Here is a 27718-nt window from a genome sequence, read left to right on the forward strand (position 1 = left end):
TTAAATTGTTTTGGTCGATATAATATTTCACGCCTTGGGATAGAGAGCTCTCACAAGATTTCTCTCCTCGGCATGGCTCTGTACCACAGTGGGAAGAGCAGCCTCCAGAGTGACCCACGGGACCACCAGCTCGATACCCTTCCAGCAGTGCTCATGCTGTATGGGGGATGCTTTTGGCCATGCCTGATGCTGTGTCTGCAGACTTGTAACGGGGAAAGTGTACAAGACTGGTGAAGAGGGCTGCCAGACAGCACCCATGGGTGTCAGCGTGGCTCATCCGAGCACCTGCAGCGGACGAAAAATGACACTACTGCAATTTAAAGTCAACTCCACCAACAGATTTATGTCTATTAAATGAAAAATTTCATTAGCTTCTCTTGTGCCTCTTGCACTGGAGGGTCCCTAAGGACAGAGCCCTCCCAGGCGCAGAAGAGGACGTTCCTTCAGGTCCTCCAGCCACCACAGCGCAAGGCGATAACGTGCCTGCAGGGTACAGGCAGCTGAGGGTGGCTGCCCGCAGGCCTGCTGAGCAGAGCAATTTAATGACAGGAGCATGGCGGTTTGCATGCAAACATAATGTTTGCATCTATTTGCTAAGATGAACCAAAATAAATCCCTGCTAACAAGGACAAAAATCAAAATCCCAGCCCACATATACAAAGATATTAGCTGCACCCTAGCAGTATTTCATCAGCTTCTCTGTAAACAAAAATTGTGTCTCTCAACGGGGAGTTTCCGCTAAACTCCTGTCAAAAAGAAGAATTACATAAAAAAGCAAAATTTGCAAGGGATAGAGATGTCAGGGGGATGTCATCACTTCTTGTGTTTCTCAAGCTTGCTCAGAAACTTCCTAAAAAGAACTTAATGGGAATGAGCTTTATCAGCACATTCACAAAGGGGTGAAGTTCTTGCCTATTGGTCCCATTAATAAGGCGACTGCCGGAGAAATTACAACACACGTCCTAAACCTTAGCAGCTTGTAATTGCTCCGAGTTTCACAAGCACAGCAAAACATACGCTGCTTACACTGTGCCTCCAAAATGACCTATGGAAATCCAGCGTGAAGCAGCGAGCAATGAGGCAATGAAGGAAAGAGCAGACCAAGTCGGAATGATCCGCCTTGGGGCTAATGACCTTGTAGTGAAGAAGATGATAACATATGTCAAAGCTCTGATCCGTCTTGCAGGACCATTAAAATTCCCAGGCAGTTCCTGCCAGTCAGAAATTTTAACCCTAATGGCCTGATTTTGCTCTACATAACTGTATAGCTTTGGGCAGTAGTACTCTGCCACTGGAATACTTTTCCAAATGATATTTTAGTGATAAGAAAAAAATCACAGAACATCTACAGAAAAATCTGTTCAGTTTGTGTAAAGGGGAAAAAAAAACTTTTAGAAAGGGTATTCATGTTGTAGTTAGTGCTAAAGCAAATAAAAAATCCATTTTAAATCAAAGACCTGCATCTTTTGTGTTTAAAAACTGAGTCACAGTGAAGATTCACCTCCACATCAATTTCAAATTTGGTCAAACCAAGCTAAAATAGCATCTTTGTTATTGATGTTTTTTGTTCCCTTGCTGGGTCTGTTTGGGAGTTTTGTGCACCCAGGTGCCTACCTGCTGCTTGCCTATTTCTCCTTCAGAGCAAAAACAAAAAAAACCTTTCAGAAACTCTGGAAGAACCAATAAATACTGGATTTTACTCTTTCAACTAATTTGGTGGAGCCTCCAAGCAGCCCAGCAGAGTGAATGAGGAATGCAAATAGCTGGCTTTGAAGCTGAGGGCTGTCAGGAGACCCCGAGTTTGAAGCCAAACCTTAATCTTTCACCTCTGGGCCAGTCGAAGATCAGAGCCTTTTGCGAGTTTGTCCAAGCAAAGTTGTGCATGTACTGAAATATCTCATTTTCTTTCATTTGTTGTGTTTTTTTTTTTTTTTAAATAAAGCAGCACTGAAGCCCTTCCTTGCCCAGCCTGGCCATTGCTGCTGCACCTGGAGCTGAATTCCAGGTTCTCACTGCAGCCCTGGTGCACCGTACTCTTTCCAACATCACAAACAGAGCAGGTGTAACACCCCCCTGAAAACACAGCCTGTAAAATCTCCTTTCCAGAAATAATTTCCCTCTGGTTTACATAATTAGTCGTTTCTGCGAATCCGTGCACATGTGTGAGAGAGAAAGACAGAAAACACAGGGGAGACAAATATTTAGCATCATGTAGCAGCAGCAGACCTGGGCTCAGATTCCTCTCTGCTGCTACTGAAATGGTTTCTAGGGATTTCAGCAGGGAGGGCTGAGATATTGTCCTAGCCGTGCCCGACCTGTCCCGCCACGCTTGCTGCCGCGGTCCCTCCTTTCTCCAAAAAACCTCTGCCAGTGCCAGCAGCCACGGGAAAATGCGGTAACAAAGGCACGCGTCTTCCCCGTCTGAGGCTAAATGCACCTTCACCGACGAAGTGCCCGTGCTGGGCGAGCTTTCGGCTTGCCAAACGCCAAGGGAGAGCTGGAGAGCAGGGACTGAGCGGAGGACGGGGAGGCTGTGCTGGCCGGGCTGCCGGCGGGAGGCTCGGCCGGGCTGGGGGGAAGCCCCACTGCGGGCGCCAGCCCATGGCTGCTGCTGCGAGGAGCGGCGGGAGCCGCCGGGGCTTGCCGACCCCTGGCAGCAAGTGTGTTACGCTGCCTCGGGAAGCAATGCGGTCTCTGCGGCTGCCTTAGTGCCTAAGGAAGGATGAGAGAGAAGAGAAACAGGAGGAGGCAGAACAGGAGAGATTTTTTACTTGTAAAGCCAGATCCTTGAGAGAGACCTGCCAGTTTCATCAGAAAGCAGCTCTGAGTAACTAACCTCTGTGTTTTCTGAGTCAAGCCACAACTGCCGCCCACAAAATCCCACCGTCGCAGACCCGACGGGACTGCCGCTCCATCCACGTCCTATGAACGCAAGGGAAATGACCCACGCCAGCACTGAACCCGCTCTGCGATTCAGCCTGGGTGCACAGGGAAACCAGAGCACTCCTCAGCCCACCTTGTGAAGCCACTTCTGAGCCCGGGAGCTCGGAAACAGCCAGAGCATTTCTAACAGCAAGGCCACCAAATGTGCCCCTTCCCCTGCAGGCGACTCTGCAGGAGAAGGGGACGGTGTGTGGTGGGACAGGGACACCTGGCCAGCCGGGATTTGACCTGTGAGGAGGTGACTGAGCACTGAACGAGTTAATGACCTTGTCAAATTAAAGCTGTCGAAAAGGCATGGTCATTCAAAATCATCTTTGAAAAGATGCAAATTGCTTTGATGCCACAGCAGTGGGCATCTGGGCATCCCGACGTGTATTTGTTCCTGGCTGCTGCTCAGGCAGGGGGGTCCTCCATGTCGGGGGTCTCCGAGTCCTCTACGTCGGGGTGTCAGGGAGACCCCCAGGAGCAAGCGGAGATGGGGCTCTGAGCTGCCAGCCTGGCAAAGCCAGGAGGGTTTCAGGATGGCTGCTCGTCTTTGTGAAAAGCTACCTCGGAAACAGAGGGGGAAAGTCTCTTTAACTTATTCACTGTTTTAAAGCTGCATAAAGTAATGCAATGCCATCAGCCCATCCCATCAGCCCATGTACGTAGTTGCCTCCAGCCCGAAGTCTCCTCTGCTCCTGGCCAGGAAAAGGCAAGGAGAAAGGAAGAGCTCCTACCTTTGCCTTTACAGACTGGAAGTGGCAACACAAAGCTAAACCCAGGTGCAAATTCCCCCTCAAGCCCTGACCCTCCTGCCAATCCCACACGTCAAACCCCCGCAGCAGGAGGGTCTGGCTGCACGGAGCGGGGGCAGTGGGTGCACGGGGCACCCGTGGAGCTCCCCTCACTGTGCAGGCACCACTGGTGCCGCCACGGGTCTCCCCTCAAATTACAGCAGACGTTTCACGGGGCATGTGCCGGGAAGGGCTTCCAGCTCAGAGCTGGGGCCGCTCCGTGGGAGGGATGTGTAGGGGACTGAGCCGTGGGGCAGGACCACCCCTGTGCACTCCTCTTGGGGAAGCGTCGCCGATAGGCACACATCTCTTCTTTCACCCCACGGCAGCTCTGACCTTCTCTTCCCTACAACCAGGGTGGTTTTTTTTTTACTCCAACAGATCTGTAAGCCGTGGAGCTGCTAAACTTCTAAAACCTGGAGACCCGAGTTGCTGCGTTGCCTGTTCCAACAGCGGCAAGGAAGCACCGGGGCTCACTGCCGTTCAGGAGATTTACTGGCACAATCACTCATGTTCCCTACAGGGACCAGCAAGGCTCCACAGCAGAGCTCTGGCGTTGAGTGCCGGCTGCACGCAATGATTTACTGCACACTTCTCCCAGCGTTTTGTGCACCTTCAGAGTGCTGACACGAGTGTTGGCTGATTGGGTTATTTATTTAATTTTGTATTTATGAAGACGATGAACTTCCAGCCCCTCAAGCTGCATGCTTCTTTTTTTTCACTTTGTTTCTCTTGGCTTTTCTAAAGGGAAAATCAGGATGTGTTTTACTTTGGAGAAATAAAATTGGCATCAGCCCTGTCTGAGAAGACCTCTCTATGGTGGAAAATGAGTAAATAAACCACTCGCTATAGCTTTCCCTGAAGAGACTAATACACTGTGCTGAACAGGGCACTTCTGAGAGGAAATGGGGAATAGACCAAAGTGACCTCCTTGACCCAAACATTCCAGAGTTTGTCTACTCTGATCATTGCTCAATTATATTTTACCCAAAGTCATCTTCTTTGCTGTGGCAAAATTTCAGAACTTGTTTTATCCAAGAATTCAGGCAATGCTGATCTGGGTTCCCATCCTCTTGTGCAGTACAAGAGTTTAATGATTCATGAAGGCATGAGTTTGTTGGTTTGTGTTGATTAAATATCTATGCATGACCAAAGATATGCAAGCAATATGTTTAAAGGGGAAGACAGCATTTTTCAGATGAATATGGCATTTTATTTTCAGTCTCGTGGTGCACAGAACTCCTGAACATATGCTACAGCCATCCAGAAACCCATATCTATTGCAGTTAATTATTGTATTAATTTTTGCCATACGTTAGGTGAGTGCTCATTGTAAATTCTCCTATCCACTCATTATTCAGAATAATTCTCAAGTCCTTTCGATGAATGATATTCCAAACCATAGGTTATTAGAACTACAAATTACAAATATTTATAATGAATTACACACTTTGTGCTGCAACCAGAGAAACAAACCTTTGTATATGACGTGTGAGTTGCAATCTCAGCCATGGAAAAATTAATAGGGCATGAATTTCGGATTGTAGGCACACCTGCAGATTTCAATTCACCATTTGCATGTGTCCTGCCTGAATTTTCCAGTTGATGGTACACATCAGAATTGAAATAGGTGAATATCCAGGGGTAAAAAAAAATGGTTCTGGCAATTCTTATACTTCCAGAAAGCAAACTTGGAAAACAGGCAGATCAAAATTTTCTTTCAAAGCTGAATATTTAATTCTAATACTCTTTCCCATCGTACACATAGATCCAGCTCTAACCAAATCCTATCTCCTGGCTGTTCATGACATCTTCAAAAAACAGGTTTTGCGCCATGTCTTACCCCGCCCAAGGGATGGGTGTCTCTCACACCAGCTGATGGAGCGTTCAAGAACAAAATGGGTCACAAGAAATCCTTTCCCCATCTTCTGGTTCATGATTTAGGGATAAAGTGGGGTGGTTGCCAGGGGATTAAGAAAGCTGTGGTCACCCTCATATCATGGTCGAGCATGTGCAGTCTGCTCCCTCGCCCCATGGCCACTGTGCTTGCACCTGGCCCCAGGTGTGCTGTAAAAGTCTCTCCCTGCCTGGGTCACCCAGAGCACCACAGTCTTCACAGATCACTTGAAAAATAAATTAAAAAAAAAAAAAGAATGAGAACTGTCTCCCAAGTGGTCTCTCAGTCTGTGTGTGGTGAAGGCGTCTGCCTCTTCTCACTGCCGTGTTTTATTGCACTCTGCTCCTCCTTCTTCTTTTTTTCCCATGCCTAATATAAATGTGAAAAATCCCAAAATGGGAATGTCAGAACATTTTGACACTAAAATTATCAGAAGAAAAAAAGAAGAAATGCCTTCCCTCCCTGCAAGGCATTCGCACAGGTCAGACGCATCCAAGAGCAGGAGCCTGAATTTTAACCATGACAAACGTATTCTTTGCACTTGCAAACGCACCGGTGAGATGATTGTGAGCAAGGACAGAACGGTTTGGACAGGTAGAGCTGAAGGAAAGTTCAGATATTCTCAAGATTGGAAGTAGAGAGGGGTTAGAAATCCCCGTCCTACTGTCAACCACTCCTGACTCCCTTTGAGGCTAAATGACTCACGTCAGCTTAATACAAAATTGCAAATCTCTGCGTTTTTTGGGGGAGGAACTCTGCCCTAGATTCAGCACAAGGTCTGCCCTGCTCTTCACTGCTCTCCCTGCCAGGGTACAAAAAGCAGCTGTAAAATCCCACTTGCACAACTTCCCCATTTGCAGAAGCTCTTGGTTGGGAAGAAACAACTTTGAGGTTGGAAAAGAAGTGTGTGAACCAGGTCCAGCCCCGACGCAGCTTCTCAGTTGGGTTGGTATGAAGCCAACCCACATAGGAAGGTTTCAATATTACAGCTGCTGGGCACAAAACCCTTGTATTTCCATGCTAGTAAAGCAAATGTATGTTATACCTTGAGAGAACCTGCCTCACTGAATTTATGTTCCATTCATGCTGCGTCCAAACTTTTTTGCATTTAAGAGAGAAGCACTGAAGAAATACAAATTCCTCAAGTGAGGTTAACTGTCCAAAGCCTACAGTCAGTCAGTTTTCCTTTAATCCCCACACCTCTGTCATCATCAGTGCACCAGGGAAAGAAGTCACGCTTTTCTCATCCGTTACAAAGCTGAGGAAAACAGAAAATAATTGCTCTCTGAAGTGCTGATGTGCAGAGCCACATCCCTCCGGCACGCGGAGGGAGGAGGGGATGCGGCAGCAGGAAGCAAGTGCCTTCTGCAGAGCTGGAGCGATATGGAAAGGCAGGAGATAATCTGACTTGCGCCTGTAGCATGTTGAAGAGAGGCAACGGGCTCTTTATCCATAAAAGTACTCAAAAGCTGGAAGTGGACAAGATGCCCTGTGCAGCTTTGGTTCTTATGGGGCCTTTTGCAATGGTTGTCACATCTAGATTGACATTGATACATTCCCGTGGATAACTTGTACGTGGGAGCAGAGTGGTACAAGTGGCAGGGAGAAGCTGGAAATGAGGAAAGCCAGATCTCAGCTCCATGGTGGGATCCACCATTCACTGCAGGCCACCAGAGCCTCCCCAGTTGGCCGGGGTGGCCGAGACCATGGCCACCCCTAGCTTTGGAGGGGAGGTGACTCTTCACATTTGCTTTGGCCTTCGCAGAGACATCGATATGTTTAAAAAGAGTCTCAAAATGAGGAGTTTGTCAGCTCAGGGACACTCAGCACAGCATGAAGGAAACCCCCAGCAGCGCAGCCCTCCTGGTGGCGTGCAGAGCCTCCCTGGCCGCTCGCGCTCTCGGGAGCCCATCTCCACCGCCCAGCGTCCCCAGGGCAGTGCTGGCCTGAGCCTGCCTGTCCACAGGGCACAGGCAGGATGATGAGGTCTCACAGCGAGATTACTTAGTGCAAAAGCAGCGAGACAACTTGGAGACATGAGGAGGCACCGACATTGCCATCTGCAACACTTGGAGGTCAAACGTCAGCACGGACTGAAGCAATTCACCTTCTGGGCTGACGTGCTCCCTGCCCTCCACATCTCAGACCCACACCCAAGGGAGGCTCCCTGTCGTCTCTCTGCCCTGTATACTTAACAAAAGGTATCTTGTTGCTGCGCTTACTGGCCAAAATAGATGCCACTCTCTCTTTCTTTGTGTTCAGGCCGCTGGGGTGGCCCCGTAGTGACAGCACGGTTACCCAGGGACGGGAGCGAGCCCTCCCTCCCCTTCTCCCCGCGCAGGGACGCCCTTCCAGCGTTCGCCCCTGCAGCTCCCCAGCCAGAGGTACCGGCTCGCTCGCTGCGGGACGGCGCGACGCGTCCAACAAGGGCTGCTCTCTCAATCCTCCTAACCGCAGCAGAGGAGCATCCAGCTTGCCCCCGGGAGCACGGCTCCGATAGAAATACAGGCTGAGCGTGGCACGCATCCATCACAGACAGAGGCTCGGGACCATAGCTCCCAAACAGTTTTTAATCAGCAGAAGCTGTAATGTCTTTCATGACTTAAAAAGCTTGAGAGGTCTGTCTCAAGGTTGTGACAAGCCCTGCCCTGTCTCCCATCCATTATACGGCTCCGGACTCTTTCCAAAACTTCAGAGATCATTGCAGAGGGACCCTGGGGCAAACCAGCAGATCAGACTCCACTGGGAAGTGCTCAGTGTCTGATTTAGTCTCCAGATGGGTTCAGCTCTGAACACAAATACGGTTACCAAGTCCTCATCTGCATGTGAAGAGCCATGAATCCATCTACCGAAAGAACCACATCTCCTCTAGACAGTTGCATAGAAACACCTATGGTTTTTTTCAGATATTGCAGTTTGTTCTGATATTATGGGCGATAATTGTTATTCCCTGCCTTCCTCCCGTGCTCTGCCTCCCACCCCTCTGCTCAGTGAGAAGACAGCAGAGGGTGCCTCATACCGCAGAGCCCTCCAAACCCCTCTGTACCCCCACAGTGCGCAGCCCACACGCTCTCTTTTACAATGAACACATCGTGGTACTCAGTGAAGGGTGAGGTGTGGGGTTCAAATTCACTGGGACCCCAAGCTGTCAACCAGCAGGACTATGTCCTGCAGCCCATGTGAGGCACGCTGCTCCCAGGGCTCCCGCAGAGCTGGGTGCCGCCGCCTTGCACAGGGACAGGCTTTGACTGGGTTACAGCAAAAGGCAGACACCCCAGCATTTTCTGAGCTGCTAAAACACAGTGGCAAGTATCCCCCCTCCCAGAGGGCCACTGAAGTGCCCCAGCAGGGTGAAGGTGTTTGGGGAAGTTCATCCTTTGCCCTTCATTAGTTCAGAAGATGCAGCCGTGGCTGGTGGGGCTACAAACCTGAGAAGGGGCAATGGGGGTCATGATCCCTTTGCTAGAGAAGACGGAGTAAGCAGCCTCCCTCAAGGTGCTCCCTGTGGGGTCAAGTTGTTCCCCTCAGACCAAACAGCAGGGCTTGCCAAAAGGCATACAGGACTTCTGCATTCTCCCAACTCTTTCCTGAACGCACCTCTGGAGAAACTGCGCATGCCAACACTTATCTGTTATCTACAAACTCAGGGTTTTTTGAGCACCCTAAGGATTTCTGGACGCTTCTCTTGCCCCCTCCCTTTTTAAACAGTTAATCCATCAGATATTTCAAATGCAAAGCGAAACCAATCCTTCACGAAAACTCTAGAGAAGTACTCTTTCTAGAGACTCCAGGCGTTTTGCAGCATCCGAGAAACACTCACCTTAGCACGTGAGTCGATCCATTTATTGTGGTGGTGGAACAGGGGACCGTCTGCCCCAGGATGGAAGGCCTTCGGTATCGCTCATCACCACAGCACAGGATAATGAGGAAGGCACGTCTGAAAGACTTGTTCAGGAAGGCGTAGAGGAAAGGGTTCAACCCTGAATTGATGTAGCCCAGCCACAGGAAAGCCGTCCACAGCTTCCCCGGCACCGTGTAGTTTATGAAAGGGTCCACTATGTTTGTGATAAAGAAGGGGGCCCAGCACAGGCAGAAGCACCCCATGATGATGCACAGGGTCTTGGCAGCTTTGGTCTCAGTCTTCATGCGGTGCGTGCTGTGCTGGTCCGGGTGGTGCTGCCGGCCGTCGGCGGGGGCCCCCGCGCGCTGCAGCACCTGGATCTGGCGGGCGTGCTCCCGGGCCGTGACGTAGATGCGGTAGTAGGCCAGCACCATCAGGAGGAAGGGAATGTAGAAGGCCACCACGGAGCAGGTAATGGCGTATGGCTTGTTGACCATGAATATGCAGTAAGTGGAGTTGGAAGCCTTGTTGAACTGCCTTTGCTGAATCTGGGGCAGGGGGAGAAGGACAAGGACAAAGAAGGAAAGAAGTTGAGCACTGCTCCTCCCACACCAGCCGCCTGTTTGCCAGGAGACCTCACCACCGCCTTCCAATTCTCTCTCCTCCCTCCCCTCTCCCATCCTGCCTTACCCATGCAGCCCCTCCTGCTGGTGCTCACACCACGGGCTCTCCGGCCCCGCTGGCCCCCAGTCTGCCGGGGCAGCCCCCGCGGCAGCTCCGGCACCCTAGAGCATGCCTCAACCCCACCGGTGAAAATCCCCCTAACCCCCCGGTTCAGCCACAGCGAAGGGGAATGACCTCACTTCGTGCCGTGCTTTTCTGCAGTGCTCACTGCTCTGTTCACCTTGGTTTACACCAAGGGTGGACTGGGTGTCGAGTCCCACAGGGTATTAGAGAAGGACCAGATGGACAGGGAAGGGACCAGGCTGCAGCATCTGGGGGGCAGCTCCAGGCTGGGGGTGACGCTGAGCCTGCCAGGCACAGGGGCTGTGGGCAGCAGCCCGGGCAGGAGAAGTCTGCAGGTTGAGTCCGTAGGCTGAGAGCTGGTCAATGACTTGTGATGGAAAGAGAGACAGCAGATGAAGAAAGGGGTCTTGCACGTGGGTTTGGGGAGCAGGGGACATAACTGGGACAGACAGGATTTCTCTGAGGCTATTCTTGCTACAAAACAATGTCACTGCAGGTCCATCAGGCCCATAATTTCTGGTGTTTATTCCAACAAGAGAATAACCCTGTCTCCTATTTAAAACTATGCTATCAAAATTGTTTATTAAATTATTTAAATTATTTATTTAAATTTATTCATTTAAATAATTTATTTAATTATTTATAAATTGGGCAACTAAGGAAGTTTACCTCTAAAATAAACTATGAAGGATTTTCACTAGGTGGTGTTTGAACCCTGCACTACCTCTCAACTGCTGAAATCTGCACGGTGAACCCCAGCAAGCTACAAGGAAGGGCAAGGCTTGCACTGGTGTTTAGAAAGTCTGGTGCAGACAGCTGGGTGTTGCGTCTTTTCTGAAAAGGTGGGGACAAAAAATCAGTGGAATAAATCAGACACCTGACATGGTTTGTTAAATAAATAAAATGCATCTCCCTTTTCTACCAGCTGCATGTCCTAAAGGTGCTTGTCTGGAAGCAATTTTGGCTTTATCGCCCTGTCTAGAGGCTCGGCAGCTTGCATCTGTTATTCTCCACGAGCCAAAAAGTATTCGTGTCTCCTTGACTGAGACTTGGCATAGAAGATGCCACATCTCTTTAAATCAGCTCTTCTAAATGAGGTGTTTTCATAGTTTGCCATTTTTTAATTCCTGCGTCTCCGGATTGGAAGGAGAGCAGATTTGCAGCTCTTAACTCCTTGCCCTGCAAATGGGATCCTGCAAGTGAAGCCAGACTGCGGTGGGGAAAACTGACTCCTGCTGAAATGACTTGCACGGGGGAACTTCATCTCCTCCCCCACCTTCAAGGCTCACACCAAGACAGGGGATATTGATGGGACTGGCCCAAAGCACCATCCCTTCTGGGGAAGTCTGGGTTCCCTGGTTCTCCAAACCGCTAGCACAGCAAGGAAGGACCCTCGGGCTCAGCTGGCGGTGGCCAGCACTCCCCGAGAGCTGCAGAGGCCGAGGGGAACCAAGGACTCCCGAGGTGCCCGTTGGGAGCCAGCTGGGGCTTGGTGTGTTTTCAGAGGGCTGCTCACTGAACTGATTAATAGACGCAGGTAAAATCCTCTCCCAGAGCCACCACTGTCTTTGTGACAGTCCTTCCAGGACAGATTCATTTCAAACCCCCTTAAAGACACCCTCCAGAAATTCAGCAGCCCCTGTGCATCGATGGCAAGAAGTTTCTCCTTCAGCCTCTCTTGCCTTCTTTTCTCTGAATATTGCTTTTTAAAGAAGAATATACAGCACCGAATATATTTGATACCAGGCTGGTGTACCTCCTTAGCTACTCACCAGATCAATGATGCCAATGCTATTCCAACCTTGCATGATAGGGAGGAAAGAAATAAATGTCGGGATTACCCAGCACCCTCCAAGCATTACAGCGATGCGCAATGGAGTCATCTTGTTCCTGTAAACCAGAGGCTGGCAGCAGATAGCATAGTACCTGCAAGGAGACAAGTGAGAGAACAACCGCCATCAAAGGAGACTTCCAGGTCTTCAAAAAATAAAACTGTGACACATTTTCTCCAGCTTGTTTCTCCTGCCTTTCAAAACAGAGAAAAAAATGAGTCAATAGCCTATTTCCATTGACCGCCTCTCACACAAGGAGCTCAGGATATTTTCACAGCATGAGTAAATAAGGTTTCATAGTGCCTTGCAGGGGAAAGCCAGTATTTTCTGTTTTCCAGCTAGGGAAAATGAGGCACAGATTAATGCTGTGGTTTGTCTGAGGTCGCAGAGCAAGGGAGTGACTTCATATTCAGCCCTCCTCTCCCCCTGCACGTAGTCACAAAGCGCTCTGCACCCTCCTTACCACGATGAATGAGTCCACCGTCCTTCCACTTAGCCACAACTGAGTAAACGTTGGGGTTTTCCTAACTGCAATGGACATTTATTTTGACAAGATTGCAAAAGCTGTTATTGCAAATTAACTAAGTGTTTCAAAGCTGTGAAAATGTCAGTAAAATGAAGTGTGTTTCTCCATAACCAAGCTCCCTTTCTACCTCCCAGGAATCAGCCTCTTGTCTGGCTGGGCTTTAACCTTCTGCCACAAGGACGGGGCAAGTGTCTGCACGGGGCTTCTAGGCTTTTCACCGCCAAGGGGACGTACCCTGCGCTCTCCTTTCTCCTCCTGATCCATCCAACATATTCATAGTACAAGAGGTCCCGACTCTTAAAATAACAACTAGCTATGAACTAAAAATGTCTTCTCAAAGAGATAGAAAATCAACTCTTCTCTCTGTTCGGTCCCTGTGCTACCTGCCTGCTAGCAGACTTCTACACCAGGAAGGTGTATCAAACCTAAAATGGGAAATCTCTTTGCTCTGAAATTAATATAGGCCCGTAGCAGATCAGTAACCATATAATCCTAGTGCAGCTTTTTGGTGGTCCTGACCTGACAGTCTGCCTCAGGTTCCCGGTGAAATGTTTTCAATCTTCAGAGTTTTGGATTTCAGCACACGTTGTAGAGACAGGCCAGGACTGATGTCCCCACTGCTGCGACAGGGAACTGGGGTCCAGAGACACAAGAAGTGCCCATGAATTCTCAGCTCTTCTAAATAATGAAATATATAATTCAGCTATGTGCCTGATGAATCTATTTTCTTAGTGAATTAATAATGATCATCTAAGTAGATGTAGTTTCCAGATTTGGTAAGCACAGAAATTATGCAATATGGTGCCCCATAGGATATGAGCACTGCATTGAAGGCGTGGCCACAGTTTCAAAAACTATTTATAAAGGGAAGGAATGACCTCTGTCAGAGATTTTTTTGAGTCAAGCCTCACATCAAGGCATAATGTGTACGTAGAGAGAGCCTCACTGCTGAATGCCTATAAAAGTCAATTTTATGAGGTCAGTAGAACCATTAATTTGAGGTATTAAATAAGCAACCCACGCTAAAGCTGGACCGCTGAGATGCCTGCGGCACATTAAGATAAGACATACGTGAATGCACACATACGCACAGTTTATGTGTATGTAGTAGAGAGATGTCCTTGAGGTGCACAATTTATTTCATCAAGATTTGAGTGGGAACCAAATGTTTTGTGCTAAACAGGCACAAAAATCTAAGAATTTCCAAATTTTCTTACAACTTTTTTTTAAAAGTCATGTGGACTCAACTGAATTGCTTTATTTTGATAAAATCAGATTATATATTCCACACAAAGGGTTGAAATAATATCAAAGTGTCAAAAGAAAACATTTTTTAGAAGTCTCTTTGAAACAAGATTCAAAATGTCACAGGGGAAAAATGTTGAAACAAGCATTCACCTATTTCAATTTGATCATTTCAACATTCTCTTCTGGTTTCGTGTATGCATGAAAATCAGCCTGTTCCTCTGAAAAGTTTCACTTTCAAAGAAATGGCATATTTGACAGTAGCTGTTCTTGTAGAGCACTGGCTGAAATGTTCCTCTCGTGGAGCTCATGCCAACAGCCGTGGCAGTCAGTGGGTCTGATTCCTGCCCCCACTAACACAGCCCTCACGTCCCTCCCTCCCACGAGGGAGAAGGAGAAGCTGAATAATGTACAGGAACAGGATTTACTTAGTTTTGGAGCTTGCCTTTATGGGATCACGAGTTGAACAAGCAAAGGTATCCAGCCTCGAAGATGCGCAAAACTCAACTGGGTAAGGCCCCCGAGTGAAGGAAGACGGATTTAAGTTTGAGCTTGGCCCTGATTTGAGAGGAGGGTTGGATCAGAGACCTCCAGAGATCCTTTCCAACCTACTTTTTTCTGAGTCTATCAGACAAGGAAGACCATCATGGTCAGATTTCAATATCTTAATGATTTTAGAGGATAGAATAAATACTCCCTTTGTTCTGGGATAGCTACCCTCCTCGTGACAGCCACAACGTGTTGTGTAACCTTGTCCTGTGTTGCTGGAGCTTATTGCGTTTGGATTTCCCCCTGCTCTCCAGATTTCCTTCCCCCAGGATATAAACTGACCTTTGAATTCAAACAGGTATTTTCAGTAATGATTTTGACTGCTTATTAGGACAGATGGTGCTTCTCTTGGCATTACGTGCAGCTGCTCTTCTGACTCTAAACACAAGGGAGATATATCTGGCATATTTAGTTGTTTACTATCTGAGAGACACCTACTGGAAAGGGCTACCCAGTGCTGGACAGCAAAGGATTCCTGCGACATGCCTGACGGCAAGTTACTGCAAGTCACAAGAGACTACATTTATTTGCAGAAAGGGCAAAAGAAGAGATTCAATAAATAAATGGGAAAGAACAGCCAAGACAGCAGCTACCATTTCACAAGTTGAATAAGAAAACAGAAAAGGAAAACCACGATACATTGCTAATTAACTACAGCAGGAAAACAAGTCTTCCAAGCAGTTTGAGTTATTGCATTTCTGTACTTCTATCTCTGCTGCAGCTGACAGCATTACACTGACTTGTACATGCTATTAAAGGCCATTAGAGTAAAAATTATGCCTGTAAAAATGACATCTTAAGCTCTCATATTTCTTCCCTCCCAGTGATTCAGCAGCAATTTTCCTCCACTTACATGTCAAAAGATTATATATATATATTTTGCTAACTGCTGCTACCGTGACTTCCCTTGTGTTCAGAAAGTCGAGCTGGGTTCCTCCTGCCCTACACCGTTATCGGTAACAAGGTTCCGCAATCAGAGCGTGGGTGACAATTTTGCTGATGGCGAGGGAGGCAGAAAAGCACACCGTCCACTTTTCCATAGCTCAGCAAGATTTCCATTCAATGGCCCAGAGAGTCAGATAATAGAAATCTCTGTATGTTAACAGAAGTCATTGAAGTCACACCAATTTTTGTAGTAGCTGGTGATTTGATGTATGTGATGGTTGGGGCATTTTAGCAGCTATTTATTCACTGAGAGAAAAGTAATTATATCTCTAAGATTATCAATAGTTTTAGTCAAAAGCTGAAATAAAGGCATTTTCTTATTCTACATTTCTGTTTCCTTTCAAGCTAGAGCTGTTTTCCTGTGCTCATAAAGAATATCTATTATGTACCGGTATGACAGTGTGATGGATGAATATAAAATGTAATACATACACATGATTAATACCATGTCCAAGTTTAATTAAATATTAATTCTTACTATGATCAGCCAAGACCCATGTTTCTGCAGTTCCTTGAAAATGTTAACTTCCCCATTACCTACAGCAGAGCAGATGATACGAAACACGTCCTCTCCTCCGCCTCTGTTATGACATTCTTCGCTGAGGGGGAAATACAAGAATACCTTCCTGGAGCTGTAGATCTTCCAAGTAGCTCCATAAAGCAAAGGTTATTATAATACTTTTCCTTTCCCATATCAGACATTTGCCACATGAATGAATCATGTGCTAACATTTTACAGATGTCTCAAAAGAACAAATCCATAGCTCTTACGGCCACTGCAGATATGTCTGGCTACCGAGGATTTGTGACCTGCCCAGCGTCACTTGGTGGCTCTGAGAAATGCTGCAGTGGCTGGACTCTGTCTTGAGGAACAGGAATGTGATGCTCCCTGGTCTTCCAGTGGAAGTTCCAGTCATATGGATGAGGGGGGGACTGACGAGTGCCAAGTGGGTCAATTCCCAGAAGTGGACCTCATGTGCTACAAACACTCTCCCAGCATCTCTGAGGGGATGCGGGTGCACCTCTATTATGTTCACGAAAGCTATAAAAAACACTAAAGGTTCAGTGATTCAGTGCCCCAGTCTGTGGGGCAATTTTTCCTCCATATTCCTACATTCATCACCAGCAGCAGCTGCCACAGTCACACGGAGGAGCCTCATATACACACTGCCCACGAGCTGGAACAGCAAAACGTTTTATCCTTTCCTGACAGGACTTGCGCTTCGCCTGCCGGCCAGCTCCTCTTCACAGTCGGTGCTACGCGTAAAACCAGAAAGCAGATATAAATGCCTGATGAACTGTACATCAGCAACACATTTGTACCTAACAGCCTTCAGCACTTTGGGTAAAGAAGACATAATATCACATTCCGCAGCAGCAGGATCACGGACAGCTTGCCTAATGTTAAACTTGTGTATATGTGAAGACAGGAGATGGCAGATAAGAGGAAAGCTGTGAAGTCAAAGAGAAAATAGACAGAAAATGAACCTCAGTTATATTCTTGCCTTGTACGACTGAATGCTGAATCTGCTGTGCTGGTCCAAGGCTTTCATGGAAATTTAATGTTGTAAATCATGGGTATTTGCCATTGCCATTTTGCCCGCATGAAAAATCCTATGCATACATGCACACACATGTATGCACACTCCTTGTATCACACCCTGCCTTTTCTCCAGGAAAAAAAAAGAACAAGAAACCATTCTTGAAAAGCACATCAACTTTTAAGTGATGACACCTGTACTTATTAGAAGTTTACAGCTTCTAGGTTCTTGGAGATGAGAAAGGAAAGCGGAGGGACTGAGAAACAGCATTGCATTTCAACACTCTGGTGACCTAGGGCTGACAGCAACATAACGTAGCTGTGGTCCATGGCAAGGACGGCTATTTGTGGTAGTGGCTATCTGCATACTCATCAACACCAACACGAAGAGACTCCAGCTGTGACCGGGATCTGTGGTCAAGACTGAAATCAAGGGTCCAAGAATCTAGATAACCAGCTGGGCCAGTAACGTTAACATACACTAGTTTCTGTGGTTAAAGAGAAGCAAGCAGTGGTACAGCAGCCAGTGCATCTGGCCACCCATCAGGTTGGACATCCAAGCACCTCCTCAAGCTCATGGTGGTGTAAAAGCTGCCCTAGGCACATCCAGAGAGCAGTCCTGGGGTCCACGGCTCCTGCCTCAGGATCAGTGATGCTCTAACTCCACCGCTGCTCTTCCCTTGCCTTCTGGGCATTACAGAAATATAATTATAATTACTTAGCTGCATTAGATAATTCCTTGCCCTTGGAGAAAAATTAAAGTATCCCCCTGGTTTGCAATACAACTTTATTTGAGCTACGGGTATGTAGACACTACCCTGAAAGAAGCTCCTTAGATATCACAGACAGACAAATACAGACCCAGCTTTACTAAACAGACTGGTTGTGTGGGTGGCCCACATTGAAAACCATTTGTTGTCATGTGCATGTATAAAATTATATACATACCATATGTTTTATCATCACTGGGGCCAAAATGAGCTGAGGAAAATTTACTGAATACTAATACGGAATAATTTTTTTACCCCTTAAAGAATCTAGAAAAAAAAAGCCAAGAGGGTGGGAAAACTGTGGGTGCTATTAGCTCTCTCCCAAAGTTGGGGTGCAACAACCATGCCCACCCAGGCTCTGTGCCTCTGCTGCACCATGCCTTAAACACCAAAGTAGGAATGATTCCCATCTGATTTCCTGAGGAAAGAGAGGCCAAAGAAACGCAACAGGAGAGAGCCAGAGTCCACTGGCTGCCACCACAGGGGACTCTGCTCTTAACCCGACACCCGGGGGAGGCTGAGCCGGGCAGAGGGGCTCCGGGGGGCCCCGGCTGCCCCCAGGCAGCCAGCTCAGGCGCTGAAGATACTGGACTGCATTGATGGAAAACCCTTGCGGGCAACAAGGACATTTATTTCAGAAGCTTCTTCTCCTCGCGGGACACAAGTTACATATAAGGATTTGGCTAGTTTGGAAAACCCCCTTCTTTGTCTTTTTGGAGCTCTATGCTGGGGCGCTCCACAAAACCCCCATCTGAGCGTGGTTTTGCACACTCCTCCTCTCCCCCAGTTAATCCAGACTGGGCCAGAGCCTTCCGCTGAACCCTGACCAAGCAAAGAAGTCTAAGGAGCCAGGATCTCAATTTATTTGTGCCTGTGTGAAATTAAAACAGCGCTACTGGCTTTGCTGATATTTCAGTGAAACCGGATTCCGGCCTCCACATAACCAGATTTTAACTTTTTTTTTGGGAGAATAGCTCTTTCTCTTTTTCTTTTTCCCACTGAGCAAATAAGCTATGGTCTCCGACTGTGCCAAATAAAATAAAGTTATGCATCGCTGGTCCAGAAAAAAAAATGTCCTAAAATGATTATATCTAACAAAATTAAATTCTTAGAATTAGAAAAACAACGGCCTGCTGGTGTTGAGATAATTACACTGAGAAAAATGCTAAAGAGAACAGTTAATTGGAACTGGATAAATTTAGCTAGTAATACAAACAAACGTATGTTGCCAAACGGAGATAGAGGACTCCTTCATGGTCCCCGTGCGGGTCGGTGTGTGTGGAGGGTTATTGGCAGCAACAGTGGCAAAATGAATTACCATATTTCTAGAGGGTTTGTAAAGATTAATAAAGGACAGTGCATCCCTCAGGCTGTGCCATGACCATCTGCTCGGTTATTTTTCTTAATGCTCTCGGACCTGAATTCTGCAAATCTCATGTTAGTTTTCTTGCCGAGCCGAGCACCGACAGGGATAACTCCGCAGTGGCGTGGCGTGTCTCGCAGCCCTCGTGGACGGTCTCCACGTGCCCTTGCTCAGCGCCTTCCCCTGCTGCCTCTCTGCTCCTCCACCTAAGCACCTGGGAGCCGGACGAGATCAGACGCCTTCCAGCTGAAAAGGGCACGGGGGATTTATGGGCTGGTGCAAAACTACAGCTGGAATTGGTGTCATATAATCAGATTGCTGACTGCCTAATCATTACTTACCGATAGATATTTAAAACCTAGTAAGTCTTCCCACTAATAACCTCCCCCCGCCCCTGGCCAGCCAGCAGATGTTTTGCAGAGCACAGCTGGGCACAGCTGCTTTCTCCCTGTCCTTGAGAAAAAGACATCACGCTCCCGGTCTCGAGCCCCACCAAAGCATCCTTTGGTGAGGCAGTCGATCCCCCCCGCGCCTCGACGGACACCAGCGCTGAGAGCGACGTGAGGCTCCAGAACAGGGGCAGCAGGCAGGGCGGGCAGGGCCGGCGACCACCCGAACCGAGCCACTGCCGTGCCCCCCGCGCGGGCGCTCGCACCCGCGCACCCTCCCACCCCGCGCAGGGAGAGGGCTGCTTCTGCAGACGGACTGCCACTGCAGAGCACCGGGGTTTGGGAATCTCTAAAACATCATCTCTCTCAAGGGATTGTGCTAATTTGATGTCTGAACAGTACATTAATGTTAATTAATGTTTGTAAATGGTGCAACGAGCATCTGTCACTCTGGTGCTCCAACACTCTTGATACATCTGCTTTGCTTTAGCCTTTATTTAACAGTGATTATGTGGTATGTTTGAATTCCAGTAAGATTAGCGTTGGATATACAAACGGAGAGTCGGGTCTGTTTTGTTGCACGTTACATAGCCAATCTGCAAATGTTTCGAACACGCCAGGCAAACAGTGTACCTAGTGCCCAGCTGAGACGTAGACTTGGAGGAAAGCTTCACGGGCTGGGATGCAGCCAGGAGAGCTGGAGGATGCGGAGAGAGGGTGCAGGATGCTCTGGCTGCGTGAAGAGCAGAGGTGCCAGATGTGCATCTAAGCCCAAGAAAACAGACATTTAGGACCTGTTTGTTTCTCTGTTGGGTTTTTTTTTTGCCCCAAGACTTTGAGAAGTAATTGTATTGCAAATTGTACTGCAAATATTGGAGAAGAAAATTGCCTTTCCTGACAGGTTAACTGTACTTGGAGACTCTTATCATAGCCGCTTGGTCTATTTATATGCAGTGCAATTAATTTTATTGCATAGGCACAAAGAATGGATAGATATGCATAAAACATGCAATAAATAAATAATTCAAGGCTAAATCTTTCTTTTAGATTGGAATACCAAAGAGATGATGAAAAAGCATAACCCAGTGACAGCAAAATTTGGATTCAGTGAGCCCTGAGGTACCTCTGATACGTTGGAAAAACACTTTTTCAGATGAGACTGAGAATGTCTCTAAGTCTCTGCAGTACTTTGCTCCCTGTGTCTAACCAGTAAGATCAGTTTATCCTGTGGTGACTTCTCCAGATTTTCTCAAATGCCTTTGAGAATTAAAGCCTGAATGCTTTTCTTTTTTTCAGAGGCAGTAATGGAAATAGATACAAGATACTATCAGATAAAAGTCTTTTCAAGCAACACTTTCTGAGAATGTTGAACAGAATGACTTTCCAAACTGAGTCCTGAGGATTAGATTGACCACCCAGTTTCTTTAAAAAAACCCACAGTTGTATGCCCCGAAATAAAGCAGAAGGCAGGAAATATATGAATCACAGAAAAAACACCAGCTAGAAGAAGCATACTCCCATAAAGTCTGAATGAACAGAAGGTAAACAGCTAGCAAAAATTAAATAAAAGACTGTGAAGGAAGCAGTGCTGTCAGTGCTCCTCCAACCCAGCTGCCAGGACGGGTGAAGCAGCGGTGATGGAGAACAGCTCCACGATGGGCCCCATCGATCCACGATCCCCCCCTGCACAGAAACCCAGGATTCATCTACCTGCTCTGATCTTCTCAGGGCCATCCACCACTATCTCCTCATCTATTCTGTCCTCTTCACACTGTTTGGGAGTCAGTTCTCACTGTGGAAAAAAACAACCCCAAAACAACCAAAAATTGTCACAGAAATTCAAGTTTCTGCCAGCAACCTTTAAAGCCTAGGTCTGAGGCTTTGCAGACAAGAGAGGAAAAGAAAGGCATTGTGCTCTTACTCCTACCAGGGTGAGTATTTCGAGCTGACCTGAGAGTTGCTTGGAGATGACTGCAGAATACCGCAAAAAATAAACTGTCTGGAAGTCTTTTCAAATCTCAATTAATGTTTGCACAAGATATGCTTTGAAAGCCTGTAGTCCAAGTCCCAAAAGGAAAATTTGGTGCTGCAGTTGGAAATGAGGAGGCTTTGCTAGCCTGTTAAATCCTTGCTGTGAACAGCACGTGTCAGGCACACTGCTCATTTGGGTTAGAGGATGGTTGCTCTGCCAAGTCATTAATCTCTATTAGGCTGCGCTGTCAGGTACCCGCATTTTAACTAATAGGCACCAGGAACAGCACAACTTTTTGAGTTCAGTCTGCAAAAGGAAGAGGATTTTGAAAATTGGCAAAGTGCTCAAGAAATAGCTAGAATTTAGAAAATTTTTGTACTCGTATCTATTGAAATGTGACTGAAGTCTGGCTATTTTCACTTTTCATCTCTAGCACAGATGTGAAGTGAGGTCGAAATTTTCTCCTTGCCCTTCTCAGGATGATCACAGACCAAAACACCCCTGGAAGTGATGCTCCCAGGACAGTCACAGCAAGGGGCTGGCACATCGGGAAGGAGAAAAAGGCAGATCTAAAAGGTGGGGGTTAGTCTTCCTTTGGTATGGAAAATGGATCTATTACTCTGTATCCACCACTCCACCCAGGCTGTGTTGAAAATCCCTGTTGTCCTGCCTGGAGGAGGTTTGGAACAGCAGCAACTTCATGGCAGCAAAAGTGAATTAATCTCTGCGAAAAGGACAGAGGAGGGAAGTGGGACTGTCACCAGCTCCAGGTGACCTGCAGCAGGACATGGCACAAGCATAACATGCCCCACAATGCAGCAAGGAAGAGACCATGGCACGTCCTTAGGGATGTGGTAAGGGCCAAAATCAAAATGTCTACATTCTCCCTGTCTTCTTCCACCCAAATGCCTCCTCTGAGAGATGGACAGAAAGACCTCATGTTTCATTTCAATCAGAAAATGGTTTATTAAACAGGCCCAATAGGAAAAAAATGTAATGTCCTAGCTCTTTGTTAACGTTTAGACCTGACAGTATTGACAGGTAAGGAGTATTGGGGTTTGGATCTACAGGCATCAGGGTCTGCTGCTTGTGTGGTGGAAAGCAATTCTTTTATACAACGTTTTCTGATTTACCTAATCAGACTGCCAGACCATGCCAGCGAGCAAGCACTACAGAAATGTAAAATAACATATACAGTGGTAATTCAGGAAGAAAGAAAGTCTTTTTAGTAGACTGTTTGGGACACGAAAGAGCTCGTGAGTTAGCACAGAAATTCCTGATCAGGCTAGGACTGTTTCTGTGCTCAAGGATGATGTCCAGGTGGATGTTAAACAACTTCAGCGATGGCTACTGTACTCTACCGGTACAACTAAGTTGTCCTACTAAGCTGTATTTTGAAAATCACGTTAATCAGTCAGTCAATCCATCAGAGGAAGAAATACAGCTTTAAGAGAGGAAGATGACGAGGGACTGACCCACCTCCATAATATTTTCATTTGCAGCAGCTCAGGAGAGCTAGTCCAGTGCTACAGGAGGCACCTTGGTCTGTCTCAAGCACCATGGCGGGTAGTCTGAACTTGACATTTGCTCTTGGGAGAACCCAGAAGCCCGTAGTCTTGGGACTCAATCAGATTCATACTCAGGTGTCTGATCAAACAGAAAGTGATGAAAGCCACGCAGTTGACTTGGGATTCTCCTCTTCACATGAGACAGAGATCTTGGGCTTTCTCTTTCAGCTGACACTCACTGTCAGCAAACACAGACATAATTGTGCCTTCTTGTACTGGGAGAAGAAATACACCTTTTGAAACGTCTAAGAAGAAATCCTGGCTTTTTCATGTCAGTGGCAAAGCTCCAAATGATTACCCACGGAGTCAAAATAGCATCCAAGATTAAATTCTACAGCAAGACTGAATGGGAGAGCTATATATGCCCTGCAGAGATTAGACGATAGAGAAAAGTTTCTATGGCAAATTCAAGTGCCTTTGGAGAGGAGCAGCCTGTCTCGGGGATGTTGCTGTTAGTGCTCCGCTAATGGTGGTGTGCGTGGTGGTCATTGCTCTAACAAGCACTCAATAAAGCCATTTTGAGAAGAGAAACAAGAAAAACACAAAAAACCAGAGAATTACCTAAAATTTAGATCAGCTCTGCAGCTAGTCTGCAAAGGCGTCATTCTTCGGCATGAAAGCACCAAGCAAACGATAAAGGCTGCGATAATTATCCCACGTCAGGCTGCATCCAGCCACCAGCCTGGAGAACCTTTTCTCTTCCCCTTGCTCTGCCTGAGAGCAAAGAACAGCACATGCATGGTCATCACATGCGAAAGAGAAAGAGCATTTGTGTGTCCTGAAATAATTCTCTGACAACTGGCAATTTCAGGTTTGTCAGCTGTCAAAAATTGCCGCTGTATCCCGGACAGTGCAGCTCTGCTCCTCACCCCTGAACTTGCAGAGGTTTTCAGCACACCCGTCACTCGGCAACGAATTCACCCTCGGCTTCTTTTCAAGCCCTGTGACTGCTGTTTAGTCTAACATGGCCAACACTGGGGGGATGACAAATACGGGGGGATTTCTCTCTGTCAGTGCATTCACGAGGAAGAAGTTTACAGGCATTTTCTGAAAATAAATTTTTGCTGTGACACTTCAGGTGATCTCCAGCTCCTTCAAATTCAGAGCCATAAACACTTTTTTTCGATCAGTTTGGCATCAAGATTGGTGGATGTTGGGTTTTTTTAGCCTCTGTGTGTGTGTGTCTATCTTTCCTTCTACTTTAAAGAATCTTTGTAATCCTGAAGAAATAGGAATAATGGTTCTGGACAAGCAACAGGTTCAAATACACGGTCAGTACGCAGAAATCTTTAAAAGCAGGATAATTTTACCACAGAAGGCCAAGCCACTTAAATGGAGGTATGCTGAGATGGGACTCATTCAAGCGCAGTGCCCGTCACCCTCAGACCCCAGCGCAGGGGGTGCTGCACCTTCCCAAAACCTTCTCAGAACACAAGCTTAGAGAATTAGTCTCCTCCAAAACACGGCTACAGCTCCTGCTTTCTTTCAAGACAGCCGTTCTCCTCTTCGGTGTAGTATTTAGTGATTAAAGCATTGGCTTGGGATGGGGGGATGGAGCGGGGGTCCCCAGACTCAGCTCCTCATCTCCCTCTGTCCGCACCAAGGGGAACCATCTATGCGTTACCGCAGGCAGCGATGCTCACCCTTTGCTACGGCAGCTCTGCATCTGGCAGAGAAAATTCAAGACTCCCCGGGCCAGAGAATGAAAGAGCGTAGAATGAAGAGCAGAGCTCTAGTCCTCTCCTCCCACGCTTTGCTCTGAATGTTTCATTTAGTACAGAATAATCTAATCCCTCTCGGTTTAGGGGGGTTTTGTTTGGGTTTTTTTTTTCCATTTCCAGTTCCTTCTACTGAGCTGGGTGTTTGCAAACTCTGCCTCAGGTCTGTTTACATAAAGAAAATCTTCCTGTACAAAACTGTGACCTCTGTTCTGTATCCCTAAAAAATTAACTCTGAGCCACGCATTTTGACAGCCATAGTCCCAAGGCTGCCCCCAGCCCCTTCGCCATCCCCAGGCGAGGCTGTCCCAGGAGCACGGGGACCGGCGGGGACAGACGGCAGGAGCAAGAGCTCATGACATGGCAAAGGGTGGCACAGGCAGCAGAAAGGGGGGAGTTCCCTCCTGTGCACCCCACGCGGGGGTTCCCGTCCCCTGCGGGTGTCAGAGAGCAGCGGGTGAAGGGGAGGGGGGAAACAATATTCTCCCTTCCTGTCCCCTTCTCTACACGACCCGCTACGTTTAATTAAGAGCCCGGAGAATCAAACCCCAACATTTCATATAACGAGGCCACATCCAGAGCGCAGTGCCTAACATCTGCTTTGCTGGTAATTGGCTCAAAGCGGCAACTGGTCAACGTTTTTGAGATAATGAGCTTCCTATTTGTGTTCCAGCCTTCTAAACTGCCAGATTAGGAAAGGCGCTGTAGCTGTGGCACTCCAGCTTCTCTCCGGGTACAATACTGCGTGTGCATCTCCCACAAAAAAGGAGCGCTGCCCATCAGTGGAGAAGTTAATCAAGTATCTTTTGAAGTCTGGCTGGGTACAGACTCTTTGGATGAGAGGTGCTATTTAAATATCAATTGTCATGATGACGAGAATGATTATGGTTATTTTGGCCGTATTAGTAATACTAAGTAATAGTATTTTTAACAGTATTGAAATCTCTGCACAGAACTCAAATGAAAGCTCTAAATATTGCTTATTAGAATAGCCGGTCAAAATGTTTTCTTCTAAGTATTTATCCCGTGAAAAATTCTTGCTACTCTATACAGAAAGTTCTGCCATTTACCCTGAAAAACTGCAAACAGCAGTAAAACAGAATTGTTTGCCATAAATTATTTAGGATTTTGGCTTCATTTTAATTTTGCAAGAAAAGTTTGAAAGAAAAGAAAGTTTTTAGGATGTCCCACAAAGCCCCATGCACCCTTTTCACCAGCTTTATTTGCCTCCGTGTTAGCAGTCACTAGTGGAGATGTGCAAATGGATGCCTTAGAAAAACAGTCCATAAAATATGGGGCGGGTTGCTCTTTTTGCTCTTTCTCCATATAATCTAGGAATATGTGTCAAAACGTGTCATTTAGTAATATTGGTTTTCATCTCCCTGCATGGCTGCTAGCAGCAGGAAGAGCAGTTCTGATGGCATTTGAAAGATATGTCAAATATTTTTTTGACAAGAGAGAGAAAGGCAGGTAATTTAGTGCTTCAGCCCCTGGGAAGAGGGGGCTCAGCACGACACATCACGCCTTGCACCAGCCAAGCCTCCCCTGCAGCCCCTGGCTGCGAGCGACACCTGATATTGCAACGCAGAGCAACGTCCCTGCTGAAACAACCCATGCACCTCCGTCTGCGACGGCTGCAGGGCTTTCCTGCGGATAGACCCTCCAGGTGTCTTCCCCTTACTTTAAAGAAGGAACTGTGCCACGTCTGATCAGTAATGCAAACAGTGCTGTGCCGCAAAGCAGCTGAGAACCTGGCTTGCTCTATCGATATAAATCTCATTCCTTTCAAAGTTCTTCTCCACTGATGAGGATTCAGAGAGCTCCCTCCAAAATCAGCGACTGAGAGAGATTCATTGCTCTACGGCTCCCAGCGGGTTCATATTTGCGCTTTGGCTACTGCTGACGAGCAACCACACCGAGGAAACTTAAAGCAACTACAATTATTCTTTATGCTCTTCTGCTCATACCTGTCCAGCGAGATACAGCAGAGGTGCAGGATTGATGCCGTGGTGAGCAGGACATCGAGGGACGTTCGGACCAGGCAGAACATCTCTCCATAGATCCAGTTGTCCTGAACCAACTCAATGGCTCCAAAGGGCATCACCAGCACTGACACCAGCAGGTCCGCAAAGGCGAGGGAAACAATGAAGTAGTTGGTCTTGATTTTCCTGCAAGAGGGAGCACAAAATTAGGGTGGAATAGTTTCAGTGCAGCATCCTCTACATGTGGACAGAGATTTCAGCTCGTGATGGGGTCCAGTGTGCCCCATCACGCTGAAAGGTCCTCTCTGACGTACTCCTCACTTTACATGGTCACCTCTAGCTCGTTCCTGGTTTCTACAGCTACGCACCCACTGTGTCCTCTGCATGAACGCCTTTCTGCTCACACAGAAGAGGCAAATAGATGCTCACAGGCCTCTGCGTGTGGCTCAGCCTCACGGCTTGCATTGGAGAGTTTGGGGTGGAGGAGGGGGATTTTGTTTTAACTTGTAAATTGAGAAAATCCTTCCAGAAAGCACTGAGAAGAATCTAGACTGAAGCTGTAATTTTAACTTGAAGAGTACTTTTTAAATCATAACAATAAAATAGAATTACATCCATTAAAAATCCCACGCGGAATATGAATAGAGGCTGTTGAATGCCTCTCTCTGCTCCTGAGGCTGGTCTGACAACTCCCAGGGGGAGCAGCAAGCCTCGAGACAGGAGTTTTGCCTCTGACCCCCCGAATCGCTGGCAGCATTTGCCAAACTGCGGCAGTGCAGCACAACTGCGACTGCAACAGAACTGCACGGCTCTCTGATGGGCGTGTTAGGAAATTTGAGATGGAAAAGGGGTAAAGGCCAACCTGCTTCTCCAAGGAATTGCTGCTTCGCTCTGTTTTTCACTGATTTATCTGGTTTTTTGACATCGAAAGTGCTAAAAATGTAGCGGATGGATACGGAAAGGATCCCACCGCCACGGTGTAAATCCGAGTGGGGGTGCACAGAGGCCAGCGCAAGAGTCTGACACCGCCGCGGTGCCACGCATGGTGAGAGACATCCTGCACTGCGGCGGTTTACGCCCTCGGCTGCAGGCACAGGGCTTTTTAGGCAGGGGTT

General features: G+C 47.3%; 1 protein-coding gene across 1 annotated transcript in view; it reads right to left on the bottom strand.

The window, feature by feature from the left end:
- Positions 1-27718, bottom strand: part of HTR4 (5-hydroxytryptamine receptor 4) — a 97659-nt gene that overhangs the window by 46027 nt on the left and 23914 nt on the right. The window contains exons 3-5 of the mRNA XM_075164176.1: positions 26589-26789; positions 11977-12130; positions 9437-10005 (exon numbers count right to left, since the gene is read on the bottom strand). Coding sequence (XP_075020277.1) covers positions 9437-10005; positions 11977-12130; positions 26589-26789 — 924 coding nt within the window. The remainder of the gene's footprint in view (positions 1-9436; positions 10006-11976; positions 12131-26588; positions 26790-27718) is intronic.

This window comes from Calonectris borealis, chromosome 15 (genome assembly GCF_964195595.1).
Source record: "Calonectris borealis chromosome 15, bCalBor7.hap1.2, whole genome shotgun sequence".
In the NCBI taxonomy this organism is placed as follows: Eukaryota; Metazoa; Chordata; class Aves; order Procellariiformes; family Procellariidae; genus Calonectris; species Calonectris borealis.